Consider the following 12,815-nt stretch of genomic DNA (forward strand, 5'->3'; position numbering starts at 1 on the left):
ACCCATGATATCTCGTATTCTCAGATACTCGAAATTTTTAAACAGTCCTGTCTAGTTCGAGATAACAAAGTTTGACTGTACTTGATTATGTTTACTACATGATGAATTTTTTTCTGTTTAGTATCAATATGTTTAACATGGTATAAAAGGAATACATGTATGAATCAAATGTATGCATGAACATTTATAAGTAAATCAAAATCAAACTTGTTCAATAGATCAACAAAAGTAACACATGTATATGAAAATAAAAGTATTTGAATGAAAAAACTTCATGCATGTATGTAGATCAGGAAAATAATAAATCATTCAGTCTTTGGTTTCTGTTTCCTCTTGGACTTAATCCACTTGATGGCTTTGAATAATGATCCCAGAATTGGTAGGCCAATGGGTAGGAAAAGAGGAATATAGATGGCAAATCTGTTCAAGAAAACAAATTCTTGTACAAATATCTGAATACCCAAGTTCATGTTCCTCTCGTTTCATCAGTGCCTAATGATATGTCAGTCATAAAACCAGTGGGGATTTACCCGGTCCCAAATAGTTGGAGAACAAATTGACTGGTTACAGGTATGCAGGAAAGAAACAAATTATCAGAACTGTAGCACTGTGTTGATCATTTAATCTTTATCTCTGCTTATCTGTCATGGTTGAACACTCTTTATGGCATTCAATCATTTAAATTATTGATGATTTGTAAAAGTTCCTTGATCAATAGGTTATATTTGTTTTGTAAAAAATCAACAACATGAGCCCCCCCCCCCCCCCAATTCTGATCTGTTTGCATTAAATAAACTTTTTTTTGGTGGTTTTTGTGCCTACCAAGAGCTGGAAACTGAATCTGATACATACTTTTGATCTTCTGGAAAATACAGCAGTTCTAGGAGGGACGGATCGAAGAAAGCTTTCTCTGCAATGAAATGAGAGTTAGAATAAGATTCAATATATAGATACAGTAATGGAAAGAAGAGCATACACAAGATACATGTAAATAATGACAGAGCAATACATATCCATGTATATAAAACCTTCCAAACCCTATACATCGTGTACTAACTTTCAATGCATTAGGTTTTTTTGTGTGGTGAGGGAATTGTATGTACAGATTGGGTGTAAAAAAAATTATACTAAAGCTACAACAATGTTATTGATTCAGGGTAACAGGCAGCAGCATGTACCGTATTTTAAATAAATGTACATTGTCAGAAACCCATAACCAGTCATATTCTCAACAAATGTGGGCAAACTTATTGAATTTTTAAAGTTTTCATGAATATTTATCATTCTCAATCCACAAATAGAAGAGTTAATCTCTTGGGTTCTTAGAGATGAAAAAACCAACCCAGATATAACTTTTTTTTTTAAAGTGCAAGCAACACTGCAATGGATTAGATTTCATTCATGGAAGTGTGCCAATTCAAAAAGGGGCATGAATTATTCAAGATTCAACTTATTTTGTGGACAATTTTCTAATTTAAGATTTGTTCACTTACAGTATAATCAAAGTTCAAGGTCACCAGCATATAACATGAATAAATCTATAGATATTCATAATATCTAGAATGTCAAGGAATGAATTATTATCCACTTCTGGATAAAATTGAGCAAAGCCTGATAGATAGAAATATGCACCTGATGAGGCCAGGGCCTTCCGGGACTGGGTAAAAGCCCGGGCTATCTGCCCACTGGACAGGTGTCTGTGGGCCTCTTTTATCCCAGTCACTGCATTTTCCACCTGTATGAAATAAAACTAGATCCATAGATTATAGAGATAATAAAGCAGAAGTGTGAGTATGAATGGTTGGTTAATACCATATATCCGTTTTTTTTCGCGTGTCACAAAATTTGCGAAAATAAGGAAAATGTGTAGCATTTTTAATTTGCGCCAGTCATTTTTGCGATTTAAAAAGTTTCTTATAGAAAATAATACAGAATATAATTTCTGTGTATTCAATAATTTGCGAATTAAAAGACATCGCGAAAAAAGCGCAAATATACGGATATACAGTATAATGCAATGCATGTGCAAAAAAAAAAAAAAAATATCATTTATGAAGAGATAACTGTTGACCAAAAGAGAAACAGTAAAAATAAATAGAGGGACTTCAATAAAATTAGTCTATCATAAAAAAATTTAAAACAACCTTTGAAATTTTTGAAAAATTGATGTCATTAACAAAGTATAATTCCACATTACTTATTTGATAAACACAAATGATTTAAATTGTGGGAAGACCTGCAATAGGAAATTCTTCTCTGGCCTTTCTGGCAGAGCTCGGACAAGCACCTCGAATGTATTAACATTACCAGATGTTAGATATTAAGATCTATTTAATATAAGTATCGACTAGACAGCCTTGTTTGTCGCTTCTTCGTTATATTTTAGGATATATCATTGGCTTTAATGAAGTCTAACTCACATTTCAACAGATCATAAAATGTGTTGTGTTTATATCAAGTTTTGTAAAAAGGGGGGTTGTCATGGATGACTATGTAATACTGTAAATTCCTTATTTTAAGCAAGTACTTAATTCTGCGATTCCGCTGTTTTTGTATGCGATTTTACGCGGAAATTAATTCCTCGCATTTAATTAGGAATCTACAGTACATTCAGTGTTTTATGGATGACTATGTAAAACATTCAGTGTTTTTTTGGAGCTCTGCAGGAGACCCAAGAAGCTGCAATTAGGGAGACCTGCTGTCCTATGTCATCCTGTATGACAATATTGCTGATTCCTTCCAGGAGCGCGGTCAGGGACTGCAGTGTGGATATAGAGGTGGCCAAGTTCTCCAGACATTTCTTCCTCAGCCAATTATCCAGCTCCTGGTCAACACAGAAAAACCTTACTTCAAATCATCTTCATGTTTATCATACATATGGCCAGTTTAAAATGACTATAATATCACAAATTTTATTCACTGAGGGAACAGATTTATAAACAATAACACAGTTTGGGACTTCTCTACTCTGAAAGACTAACCAAAACAGCAAAATTTTACCTTTAGAAATACTCAAATTTTACATTCTAACATACAAGTACTCGGTCAAACACACACTAACAGTTAAAATTTTCTTAAAGACATTGCCACAACCAGTTAGGGGGGTCACTGCATGACACATATAGATTTATTATGATGTCTCAAAGGAGGGATGTGACATTCACAAATACAGCTTCAGGTTTAGTTTTCGTTGACGAGATAAACATAATTTTGTGGACTAACATTGGTTTTCTAAACAGATCCATATTTAACGCATACATAAAGATCTGCAAATCTTCTTACCCATTCTCTAATTACGTCATTTCCTACTTCTCTGACTTGTAGGTCTTTCTTGACCTGTAAAAAAGAGAAAATTTCTTGAAGATAATCATTTCATCTATAAAAAAGTGAGTATATTGAGGAAGGTGCAGCACACCTTCACAAGAGAGCATGTTTCTAAATTTGCTTTAGGAAGAAAGATGGAATATGAGTCAGATTAATATTAACACACAGCATTTGACCTTCATCCTGACTTTTAATATAGTCAACCCCTATACTCTATCCCCTCCAACTCAACAAATTGGAGATAATTCTAAGGAAAAATACATGTGTACTCTAAACGCAATAAAATGTTGCTCTTCAACTTTAACATGTTATGATGGATTAATGGCAATTTACCTCTGTGGGAGTTATCTCTCTTGTTAAAGGATCAAAGTTCCTTAAGTAAAATGTACCTGAATGTTGAAGTCCATGAGGAGTCTGAGCTGAGTTAGGAACACCTCCATGACTGTCTTCATGTCCACCGCCACTCTGACAGGGAGGCTGGAGTTGGGAGGGGGTGAGGGCAGGTTCTGGACCACAATCCCTCCCCATTGGGGGCTCAAAAAGGAGTTGGTCTTCACCTTCTCACCTATTAATCGGAAACATGTGGGGGGAAATTAGCAAAATAATTATGTATATCTTTACATGTAGGTATTGGAAACAACAATTTTCATGACAGGAATTTGCATTTAGACTCAATATTTATCTTAATTGAAAAATCCAGTTATATGTTTACTTGTAAACTGGTACTGATTATAAAAGTGCTTTTAAGTTAACTTTAATAATCAGTGTAAAATATCTATTATTCTTTTACCATTTTTAAGGACAATGTGTAAAGGGTGCTGGTCCCTGCTAGGTACGTATACAATGAAGTTCAGCATGGGATTATTGGAGGCATGTGACCCTGAAAAAGTAGCAATCATGGTAATACGTATGAAACTGCCACTTTGAATTTGTAAAAAGAGTATATTTCTTATATTGTTTGATACACCAAAAATTTGATGTTTTATCATACATGAAATATTATTGCGTATTAAGTAAATACTGTCAATTCAGGTGTTGCCCCGTTTCTCTCACCTAGATTGGCTTCCAAAGGATTAATGGTGTGTGGTAAATCTGTCTCTTCATAGTAGAATCCTGAGTTCTTTTTGTCCTTGTGTGGTTTTCTTCTGAGGCCGGTGAAAAATAACATCTACAGTGTAAAGAAGAGGATTGATCTTATTCTGAATTTGTCTGCTATTCTCTATGCATGTATATACTTAACAGATCAACTGACGCCTAGACTTTTATAGTTATCTAAAAATAGCTACATACAACTTGAAATATCTACCTGTACTCATAGTTGACCTGTGTCTAGATATCTAGACTGAAGATATCTATAAATATCTGACCTGTGACTAGATATCTAGACTTAAGATATCTATAAATATCTTACCTGTGACTTGATATCTAGATTGATGTAGTCTGAGAGCTGCTTGACCATAGGACTCAGGTAAGCTAAAAAAAAAAGAAGATATGCAGGACTGCCTGGTCAATAAAAACATAAATTAAAAGAATTTCTGATGCAAATATAGCAAAATATTAGGAGGGTTGTCTGTATGGTATAAAGCAAAATTGAAAAAAAATCTGTAAGATCTTCAATACCTTATGCTATAACAAAGAATAATCTATGAAAATAGATTCACATCATAACTTACAACTGGTAATTTTCACAATGATCTAATTTTTGTGTTTTTTTTGCAATCACTTTACAATCATCGCAAAATATCCAATATGCAAAAATTATATCCGGCATTATTTGCTAGAAGCAAAGTTATACATTTTTGCAAATTTTGTGACACGTGAAAAAATGGATATACACTATTTAGTGTATTATATGAACTGTAAATTTCAGTGCGTTAAACAAACCTTCCACTGCCTCCTTGATTGACCAATCAATATCCAGGATATCGGGCTGGGGGTTCACTAAGGTGAACAATACGTCATAGCCTTGGTGATAGCTAAGAGATCTCATACTTGCTTTATCCTGTCAATTCAACATCAAATTCAAATTTGAAATAAAATGTGTCAATTAATATCAAACATGTACATGCAAGATCCATGAATTCGTCCGTTTTAAAAATTCCCATCACACAAAATGACATAATTTCAATTCAAATCTGTTGTTACTCAAAATAACTAAAACCAAACCTAACAGAAATACATGTACAATGAACAGTAAAAGCAAATTAACAGATGGCCAAAGTTTCTTACGAAAACAAAATTAAACAAAAAAGCTACAAGATGACCGAATAATTGGTAAATAGCTGCAGTATTATGCATAAGTATTTATTATAAAATGGGTTAAGGTAGTTCATGATTCATAATCTGTAAACCTGTCATATACATGTATCAGTAAAGTTAACTTTTCTATATTGATGACAAAAATGCATTTGTGTAAGAAACATATCTAAATCATACCTTTGGTTCTCTGGCACCCAGAAAATTCTGGAAGGACTTCAGCAATGCATCCTCTCTGACCAACACACTATGAAGGATCTCTGTAACCTCAGCTGAAACTGTCTTCAGATCTGAAAGTTACATGTATAAACAAATTATGAAAATGACTGCCATGCATTGTAAAAAATACTAAAATAATATGAGAGAGAGAGAGAGAGAGAGAGAGAGAGAGAGAGAGAGAGAGAGAGAGAGAGAGAGAGAGAGAGAGAGAGTCTTGAGTACCTCTTTTCCCAGCTGGTAAATATACTGCCCTGTAGTTCCCAATGGTTGTCTGTTTAACCACTGCATTGTTTACAGGCATCAAAACAATCAGGTATTTGTTGACTGAAGACTCCTCCCCATGGAAATAGTCATCAAGTGCTAAAATGCCCAAAAAAGTATAATGTACTGTAGATTCCTGATTAAACAGACAGGAGAGATTAATATCCATGTAAAGTTGCAAGAGGCAGCATTCACGGAATTTAAAATCTTGCTTTCATTTTTCTGCAAGAACTGTATTTGTACATGTTGTAAAGAAATAATTTTAATGCAAAAACAGTAAGACATCATGAAAATGAAAAATAACTTCAAAAACATCCCTGACAATATCAACATGAACAACCTGACAAAATGAAAGTTTTTTAAATACATTACTGATTTGTATTGATTAAGAACAGCTAAATTTTTCAGTTATCAATACCATTAGCTAAATATAAGATTATTACATTCACAATCAGAGCTTGCGCTACCTGCTAATGTTTTCAGTGAGGTAACGTCACTTGATTGTTTTTCTGCTGCCTGTCGGACTGCCACTCGGTACTTTGGGAAAATAGCTCCAACTTTCCTGTCATCAGCTACACGTATTTGAAAACAGAATTTCAAATATTTTACACGAAGTTGCCTTTTGTTTCCAAATTAATTAATTCTTCACAGGTCTGACAATTAAAATACTGGTACATTGATTATTCATAGATCTGCATGGTTTGGCTTATCATTTTTTCACTTTTAGAAAGTCTGTATTGCAACATAAAGACGTCATCATTTATTTTTACCTAAGTTTGCCTTCAATAGCTTGGACAAATCTGTCAGATCTTTGTCGGTCCATGACTTCTCCAAATTAACCACATCAATGTCAATGGTAAACTGAAACTGAATTAGAAATCTTGTCATTCTAGAAGTAATAAAGACTTCACAGAAAAAAAAAACTTTCATTCTGTAATGTACCAATTTTTTTTATCAAATAAACAATAAAATCAACACCATATCAATTTTAGTTGATTAAAGATCAGAATATTGACCTAATAATTTTTTAAAAAGATCATTTGAATCTTACAGAATCAAGTTCATGTACCTGTAGCAAAGTTTAGTTACCTTAGTATTCGATAGGTCCGCTATATCCGAGTAGGGCAGATTGACCCGGTACACCTCTGTCGTTTTCCACCACAATGGTATTCCAATTATGAGACATATGAACCCAAAACTTAGTGCTGCTGTATGCTGAATAGATCTATCTGAAAAAAAAAAAATTAATTTGACAATCATTATCTTGCTCCCAAAGTTCTTACGTTCTAATTATAGGAACCTGTGATAAAGTTTTGCCCATAGTACAATCCATATAATAAGAAAATGTAGAGTACCATAGGCGCTCCCCATCTAAACCAGAGTATCATTTAGAAATTAATAATAATACATGAACAAAAGGCATGCAAGTGATGCAACTACTGCATTTTGGTCTATTCAATCTCGGCCGTGAAAGGTCGTACTCCAGGTAATTTGGAGTTAGATACATTGTTTTATTATCACACTATTCGGATTTATCGCTGAAACAAGTCTCTGTGGCTATGGTGGTTCTATAAATATAATTAACTGATCAATTATTCTCGACTTACATTATTTAAAATCTTTCTTCATATAATAAACCTTCGTGTTAAAAGATATTGTTTTTGTAATATAAGCATATCTTGCATCATATTAAATTATCTATATTGCAAGCAAAGTGGAAATACATATACCTTTTTCTTCTGATGCTTCTTCACCCGGCATGTCGATTTATCGGAAATAAACAAAAGCAGTTATCTATCTTCTAAACTGGAGAGTTCTCATTGAAAATAGGATCGGGTTTGTACACCCTTGCATTCATTGTATGAAAAACAATATTTGATAGTAAAATAGCTTTATAAGAATTGAGTGAATGATAACATTTTGTGTCATTTTACGAATCAATTTAGATTTCTTACTTTTACTTTGAGTGTAGCGGCTATAAAATTTTATGACTTTGCTTGTTTTGGTTTTGAAACGACCCCTAGAGTTTTGTTTTTTGTGTATAGTTGAAGAGAATGGCCTCGACTACAGTGTCCAGATTCCGAGAACTTGGAAAGAAAATTGTTGCAGTCGGAAGAAATTATAAGTACGATGCTTTTTTTAAAACACTTCTTATCATTTTTTTTTTTTTACATTTGAATACACACCCTCTTACAGGTCATAATTTGGCATGTTTGGAATCCCGAGTCCGATCTGAAAAGAGTTCGGTCTTGACACTCAAACTTACTGTTACATCTACGTGTTAGAAGTTTTTCAACAAACGAACTCTGGCAGAAGTCTGTCCTGTTGTTAAATAGGCAATACAAAGCGCTTTAAACATTTTCACGAAAGCTTGTGCTTACAAATAAAAAGAAAACATGAAATATGCAATAAAAATACGACATTTTCAGTGGATATAGCTTATGTCGTTTGCTCTTAAAATTAGATGTGAGGGCTTAGTACACCCCAATTATTCAACTGTTTACTAATATATGTCCTTTTGATTTGAGTGAAAGAATCTCGACGGAATGTGTGACATTCAATTAATCACGGTGAACTATTCCGAACTCCGCCAGAATGGCCCGAAAAGTTATGCTGGGCATTCAATAAGTTAACTAATCAGTTGGAAGGTTGGGGATAGAATAATTTACGAACACACACGCGTCATTGACTTTGTCACCTTAAACCATAAAAACAAAATCATATTTAATGATACCTACAGTACACATATTTAAAGCTTGGTGTCCATGTATTTTATTAAGGAATCTTCTTCATTGACATTTGGACATGGATTCGGCTTTTTTCAAGCCAGAGAGACTTTGAAGTGAACCCCTTCCCTCTCTTAAAAACGTTTTTAAAAGATCAAGTATATAAACAAACAAACAAACAATGCCTTAGTGACAATCTGAAGGGATGGATGGAGATGGAAGGGGGTCTTTATCTTGATAAATTAAAATTTCAAAAGTGTATGTAATACATACTTTCCGAGATTCATTTATTCTATTTTATCATAAATACACACATCTAAACGATAAATGAAAATTGTGATTATTATTCAGAGGTACATGTCAGTTCGTAATTTTTAAATAGTAATCCAACTTCTCTATTATTTTACATATTTTATTTTAAATACCAAACAATGTCTTAATTCGTGCTTTTGTCAATTAGTAGATGCACTGATATATTCATATTATTAAAGATCTCCCCTGTCTCCCTCAGGGAACACGCCGCTGAGCTTGGGAACGCCGTCCCGACAAAACCCATTCTCTTCCTGAAGCCCACCACCTCCTACGTCACCCAGGGACAAAACATAAAGGTACAGTTGTCGGTTACTTCTGACAGAGCTTAAAAATGATGGACAATATCCAAACGAAGAATTACGTGGAAATTATGTTTTCTGTTCTAATTCTTTTAACAATGCTAAATTTTTGGTTCAGTTTTAAACTGAAATCATTTAATATGATTTTACTTTTCACTGATTCAATTTATATTTACATGCATATAATTGCATATGAATAAACTTCAAATATACAATGTGATTTGAATAACCATGAAGCTATCTAAGTTCATACACTAAGGCGTTTGTTGATTAATTATCATATTTTTTTCATCGTAATAGATTCCACCAAACTGCAAGTCTCTCCACCATGAGGTAGAACTCGGCATTGTGATCGGTAAAACTGGGAGCCACATCACAGAGGACCGAGCCGCAGACCACATCGGGGGCTACGTCCTGGCCCTAGACATGACCGCTAGGGATCTACAGGTAGGTCATCACATGTTGTGATAAAGCATATGTAAGTAATCACATTTTTGAGATGCGATTCAAGAAAGGATAATTAATTTCAAGGAATCAGATTGCAGTAGATGTATACGAAGAGGTCCGAATTGCTGAACTACCGTTTATATGAATATTCATGAGATATTCTGCAAAGAAATGAATGTAGCATTGAAAGCAACCAACGGCTTGTTGTTGAATGTTTAAACTCTTCATCTTTCTGTTATTGCATTGGTCACTGAATGTTTTTAACTTCAAGAAAAGTAAATCGAACGTACTACATGAATTCCTTTCGAGACTGTTAACCACATGGGCCAAGCCCGTTTTAACATTAATTTCAATGTAACCATAAATAAAGAAAGGGGTCGAACTCTGACCCAAATAAAAAACTACCAGCTCGCTTCAAAAGCCTAATAAATCAATTAATTTTTTAAACACTCGCAATATGCATGTATTTTTCAGAAAAGTAATGTCTGAGATACACTCATGCCGAATTTCAAGTTGATTGGTCTTAAAATAGCGGAGATATACGTCATTATTCTCTCGAAGTCGCCAGTTTATTTTTACTCGGACATTTACCGGTCCAGGGCTCACGATGGGATTTTGCCTCTGACCACAGGGGCTCGTCACGAAGTTTTTTCAACCTTTTATATATACCACCTCTATACTATAAAATAGACGTCAAAATGGCCGGTCTGGTCAGAAGTTGATGTGACTGCAGAATAAAAGTTCATTATGGAGAGTATATAAGGAATTTTATCGGAGTTTTTGTATGTAAGTAGCGTGCATTTGATGTAAGATTTTCAAAGATTAGTGCGAATGTTTCTCGACTTGTTGTAATACTGCTGTTGTCAGAGGCAAAATCCCATCGTGAGCCCTGGACCGGTAAATGTCCGAGTAAAAATAAACTGGCGACTTCGAGAGAATAATGACGTATATCTCCGCTATTTTAAGACCAATCAACTTGAAATTCGGCATGAGTGTATCTCAGACATTACTTTTCCGAAAAATACATGCATATTGCTAGTGTTTTAAAAATTAATTGATTTATTAGGCTTTTGAAGCGAGCTGGTAGTTTTTTTATTTGGATCAGAGTTCGACCCCTTTCTTTATTTATGGTTACATTGAAATTAATGTTAAAACGGGTTTGGCCCCTGTGCTGTTAACGATAAGGTTCTTTTTTTTTTATAATGCTACATGAACACGTATCAATGAAAAAACCCATCTCTTTTTTTTGTCATTTTCAGGACGAGGCTAAGAAAAAAGGTCACCCATGGACCCTAGCCAAAGGTTTTGACACTTCCTGTCCTATAGGTGACCTAATTTCCAAAGACAAACTACCGAATCCAGAAAATGTTCAGCTGTGGCTAAAGGTCAACGGTCAAACCAAACAAGATTGCAACACCAAAGACATGATCTTCAACATACCCTTTTTGATAAGCTATATCAGCAAGTATTTTACGTTGGAGGAAGGTGACGTCATTTTGACTGGTACGCCCTCAGGTGTAGGGCCAGTGGACAAAGGGGACGTAATCGATGCCGGGATTGGAGATGTCTCTTCTTTTAGATTTCAAGTTGAATAAAAGTAAATTTTAGAGTTTTGTGATTTTGTGTTATAAGCATCAAAATTGTTAGAATCGAATAAAGATGTATTTTATATATCAAATGTCTTACGTGTATATTGAATATTTTGTATGGTATTGATTTGGTCAACGTACACCAAATGAGTGTTAATTTTTTGTGTACGCAGGGAATCAATTTGATTTGTTTTTGTAAGGTTATATTAGTTTACATTAGATTAACTGCATAATCATATCACAGAAAGTCATATAGAGTTAAAGATACATTATATTAAACAAGACTTCTGAATTTATTAACGCTTTTTAGTAGAGACCTTCCATTTTGACACAAATATTTTTTACGTCATCTACGGATATTATTAAATTATTTGCAACGACATTTTAAATTTTTTTCAAAATACTTTAATTATCTGGAACAATTATACTCATGGAGACAAAATATATGTTTTGTTCGTTATCAACCATTCTGTTAAATTTCTGTGAAATTTAGGTTATACATGTACATGTTTTGTAGTTTAAGGTTCTTCGATCTGCAGCATCAAAGTAATTTTTGTTATCATAAAAATGTTATTTTGCTTTCAAACTTTATAAACGAAATGAAATAAAATGAAAATTTTTGGATGGCATCCATGCATTTTACAAAAATATTGCTAATTTGCCTACGATAGCTATTTAAGCATTCAATGCTTATAATTATATTTTCATACTGAAGTCTATTTGTATCGCCACTATATAGCCATTATTTACGCCCTTAGTCAGGGATATGAAACATACATGGAACAGCCATATTTAAAATATGTTATGACTTTGCGACCAAAAATATAGTGCCAGAAACCTTGTGGATAAAAATCTTTTTTAGGAGTAGATAAAAAATTAATGATTGTTTTTAAAAGTACATATCAAATTGGTTATGTAAGATTCAAAGTTTCATTTAATCTTACAATAATGAACATACTCAAAACACGTGGAGACGTTTATATTTGTGCACATGGCGGATGAATTAACAAAGTGTATTCATGGAAAATTGAACAAACATAAGGGGAAATATACACTGAATGTAAATATAATGGAATAAATAAACAAGTTGAGTTTGAAAAAAAAGTAACGGTGCATCGATGGCTCGAACTCTTTACCAACATGTATTGGAATAGTAGTTCTCCGTGGATCCACTACTCCAAGCATGTAGTTGAATGAGTTATGGTAAATACTAACACTAGAATACTAGACTACTAATTAAAATTGCCTTTATAAAAGTCAGATTTATGGCACCAATAAAAAAATTTTGGATAAAATAGAGTTATCGAACATTGCTAAGGATTGGATATCGTTAATGAATTTGCGATTCCGCATGTCACTGGGTTTTCATTTTTTCCACTATA

At 33.6% G+C, this 12,815-nt stretch overlaps 2 protein-coding genes across 3 annotated transcripts; one reads left to right on the plus strand and one right to left on the minus strand.

Moving 5' to 3' along the window:
- Window positions 1-242: 242 nt before the first annotated feature.
- LOC128181602 (GPI transamidase component PIG-S-like) lies at window positions 243-7,904 on the minus strand. The gene is made up of 16 exons (XM_052850069.1): window positions 7,791-7,904; window positions 7,150-7,289; window positions 6,831-6,927; window positions 6,528-6,632; window positions 6,022-6,159; window positions 5,761-5,870; window positions 5,209-5,326; window positions 4,736-4,797; window positions 4,378-4,492; window positions 4,115-4,204; window positions 3,714-3,889; window positions 3,283-3,336; window positions 2,696-2,824; window positions 1,633-1,735; window positions 853-910; window positions 243-420 (listed from the first exon to the last, which is right to left on the minus strand). The coding sequence occupies exons 1-16, from the start codon at window positions 7,819-7,821 to the stop codon at window positions 306-308; spliced, it is 1,641 nt and encodes a 546-aa protein (XP_052706029.1). The 5' UTR covers window positions 7,822-7,904; the 3' UTR covers window positions 243-305.
- LOC128181603 (acylpyruvase FAHD1, mitochondrial-like) lies at window positions 7,855-11,459 on the plus strand. Of its 2 annotated transcripts, none has more exons than XM_052850070.1 (5): window positions 7,855-7,896; window positions 8,106-8,185; window positions 9,298-9,394; window positions 9,698-9,844; window positions 11,104-11,459. In XM_052850070.1, the coding sequence occupies exons 2-5, from the start codon at window positions 8,115-8,117 to the stop codon at window positions 11,437-11,439; spliced, it is 651 nt and encodes a 216-aa protein (XP_052706030.1). In that variant the 5' UTR covers window positions 7,855-7,896; window positions 8,106-8,114; the 3' UTR covers window positions 11,440-11,459. The 2 variants fall into 2 exon arrangements, with proteins under 2 accessions (XP_052706030.1, XP_052706031.1); XM_052850071.1 differs by having other exon boundaries at window positions 7,873-7,919.
- Window positions 11,460-12,815: the final 1,356 nt, after the last annotated feature.

The sequence above is a fragment of the Crassostrea angulata genome, chromosome 4 (assembly GCF_025612915.1).
Source record: "Crassostrea angulata isolate pt1a10 chromosome 4, ASM2561291v2, whole genome shotgun sequence".
NCBI lineage: Eukaryota > Metazoa > Mollusca > Bivalvia > Ostreida > Ostreidae > Magallana > Magallana angulata.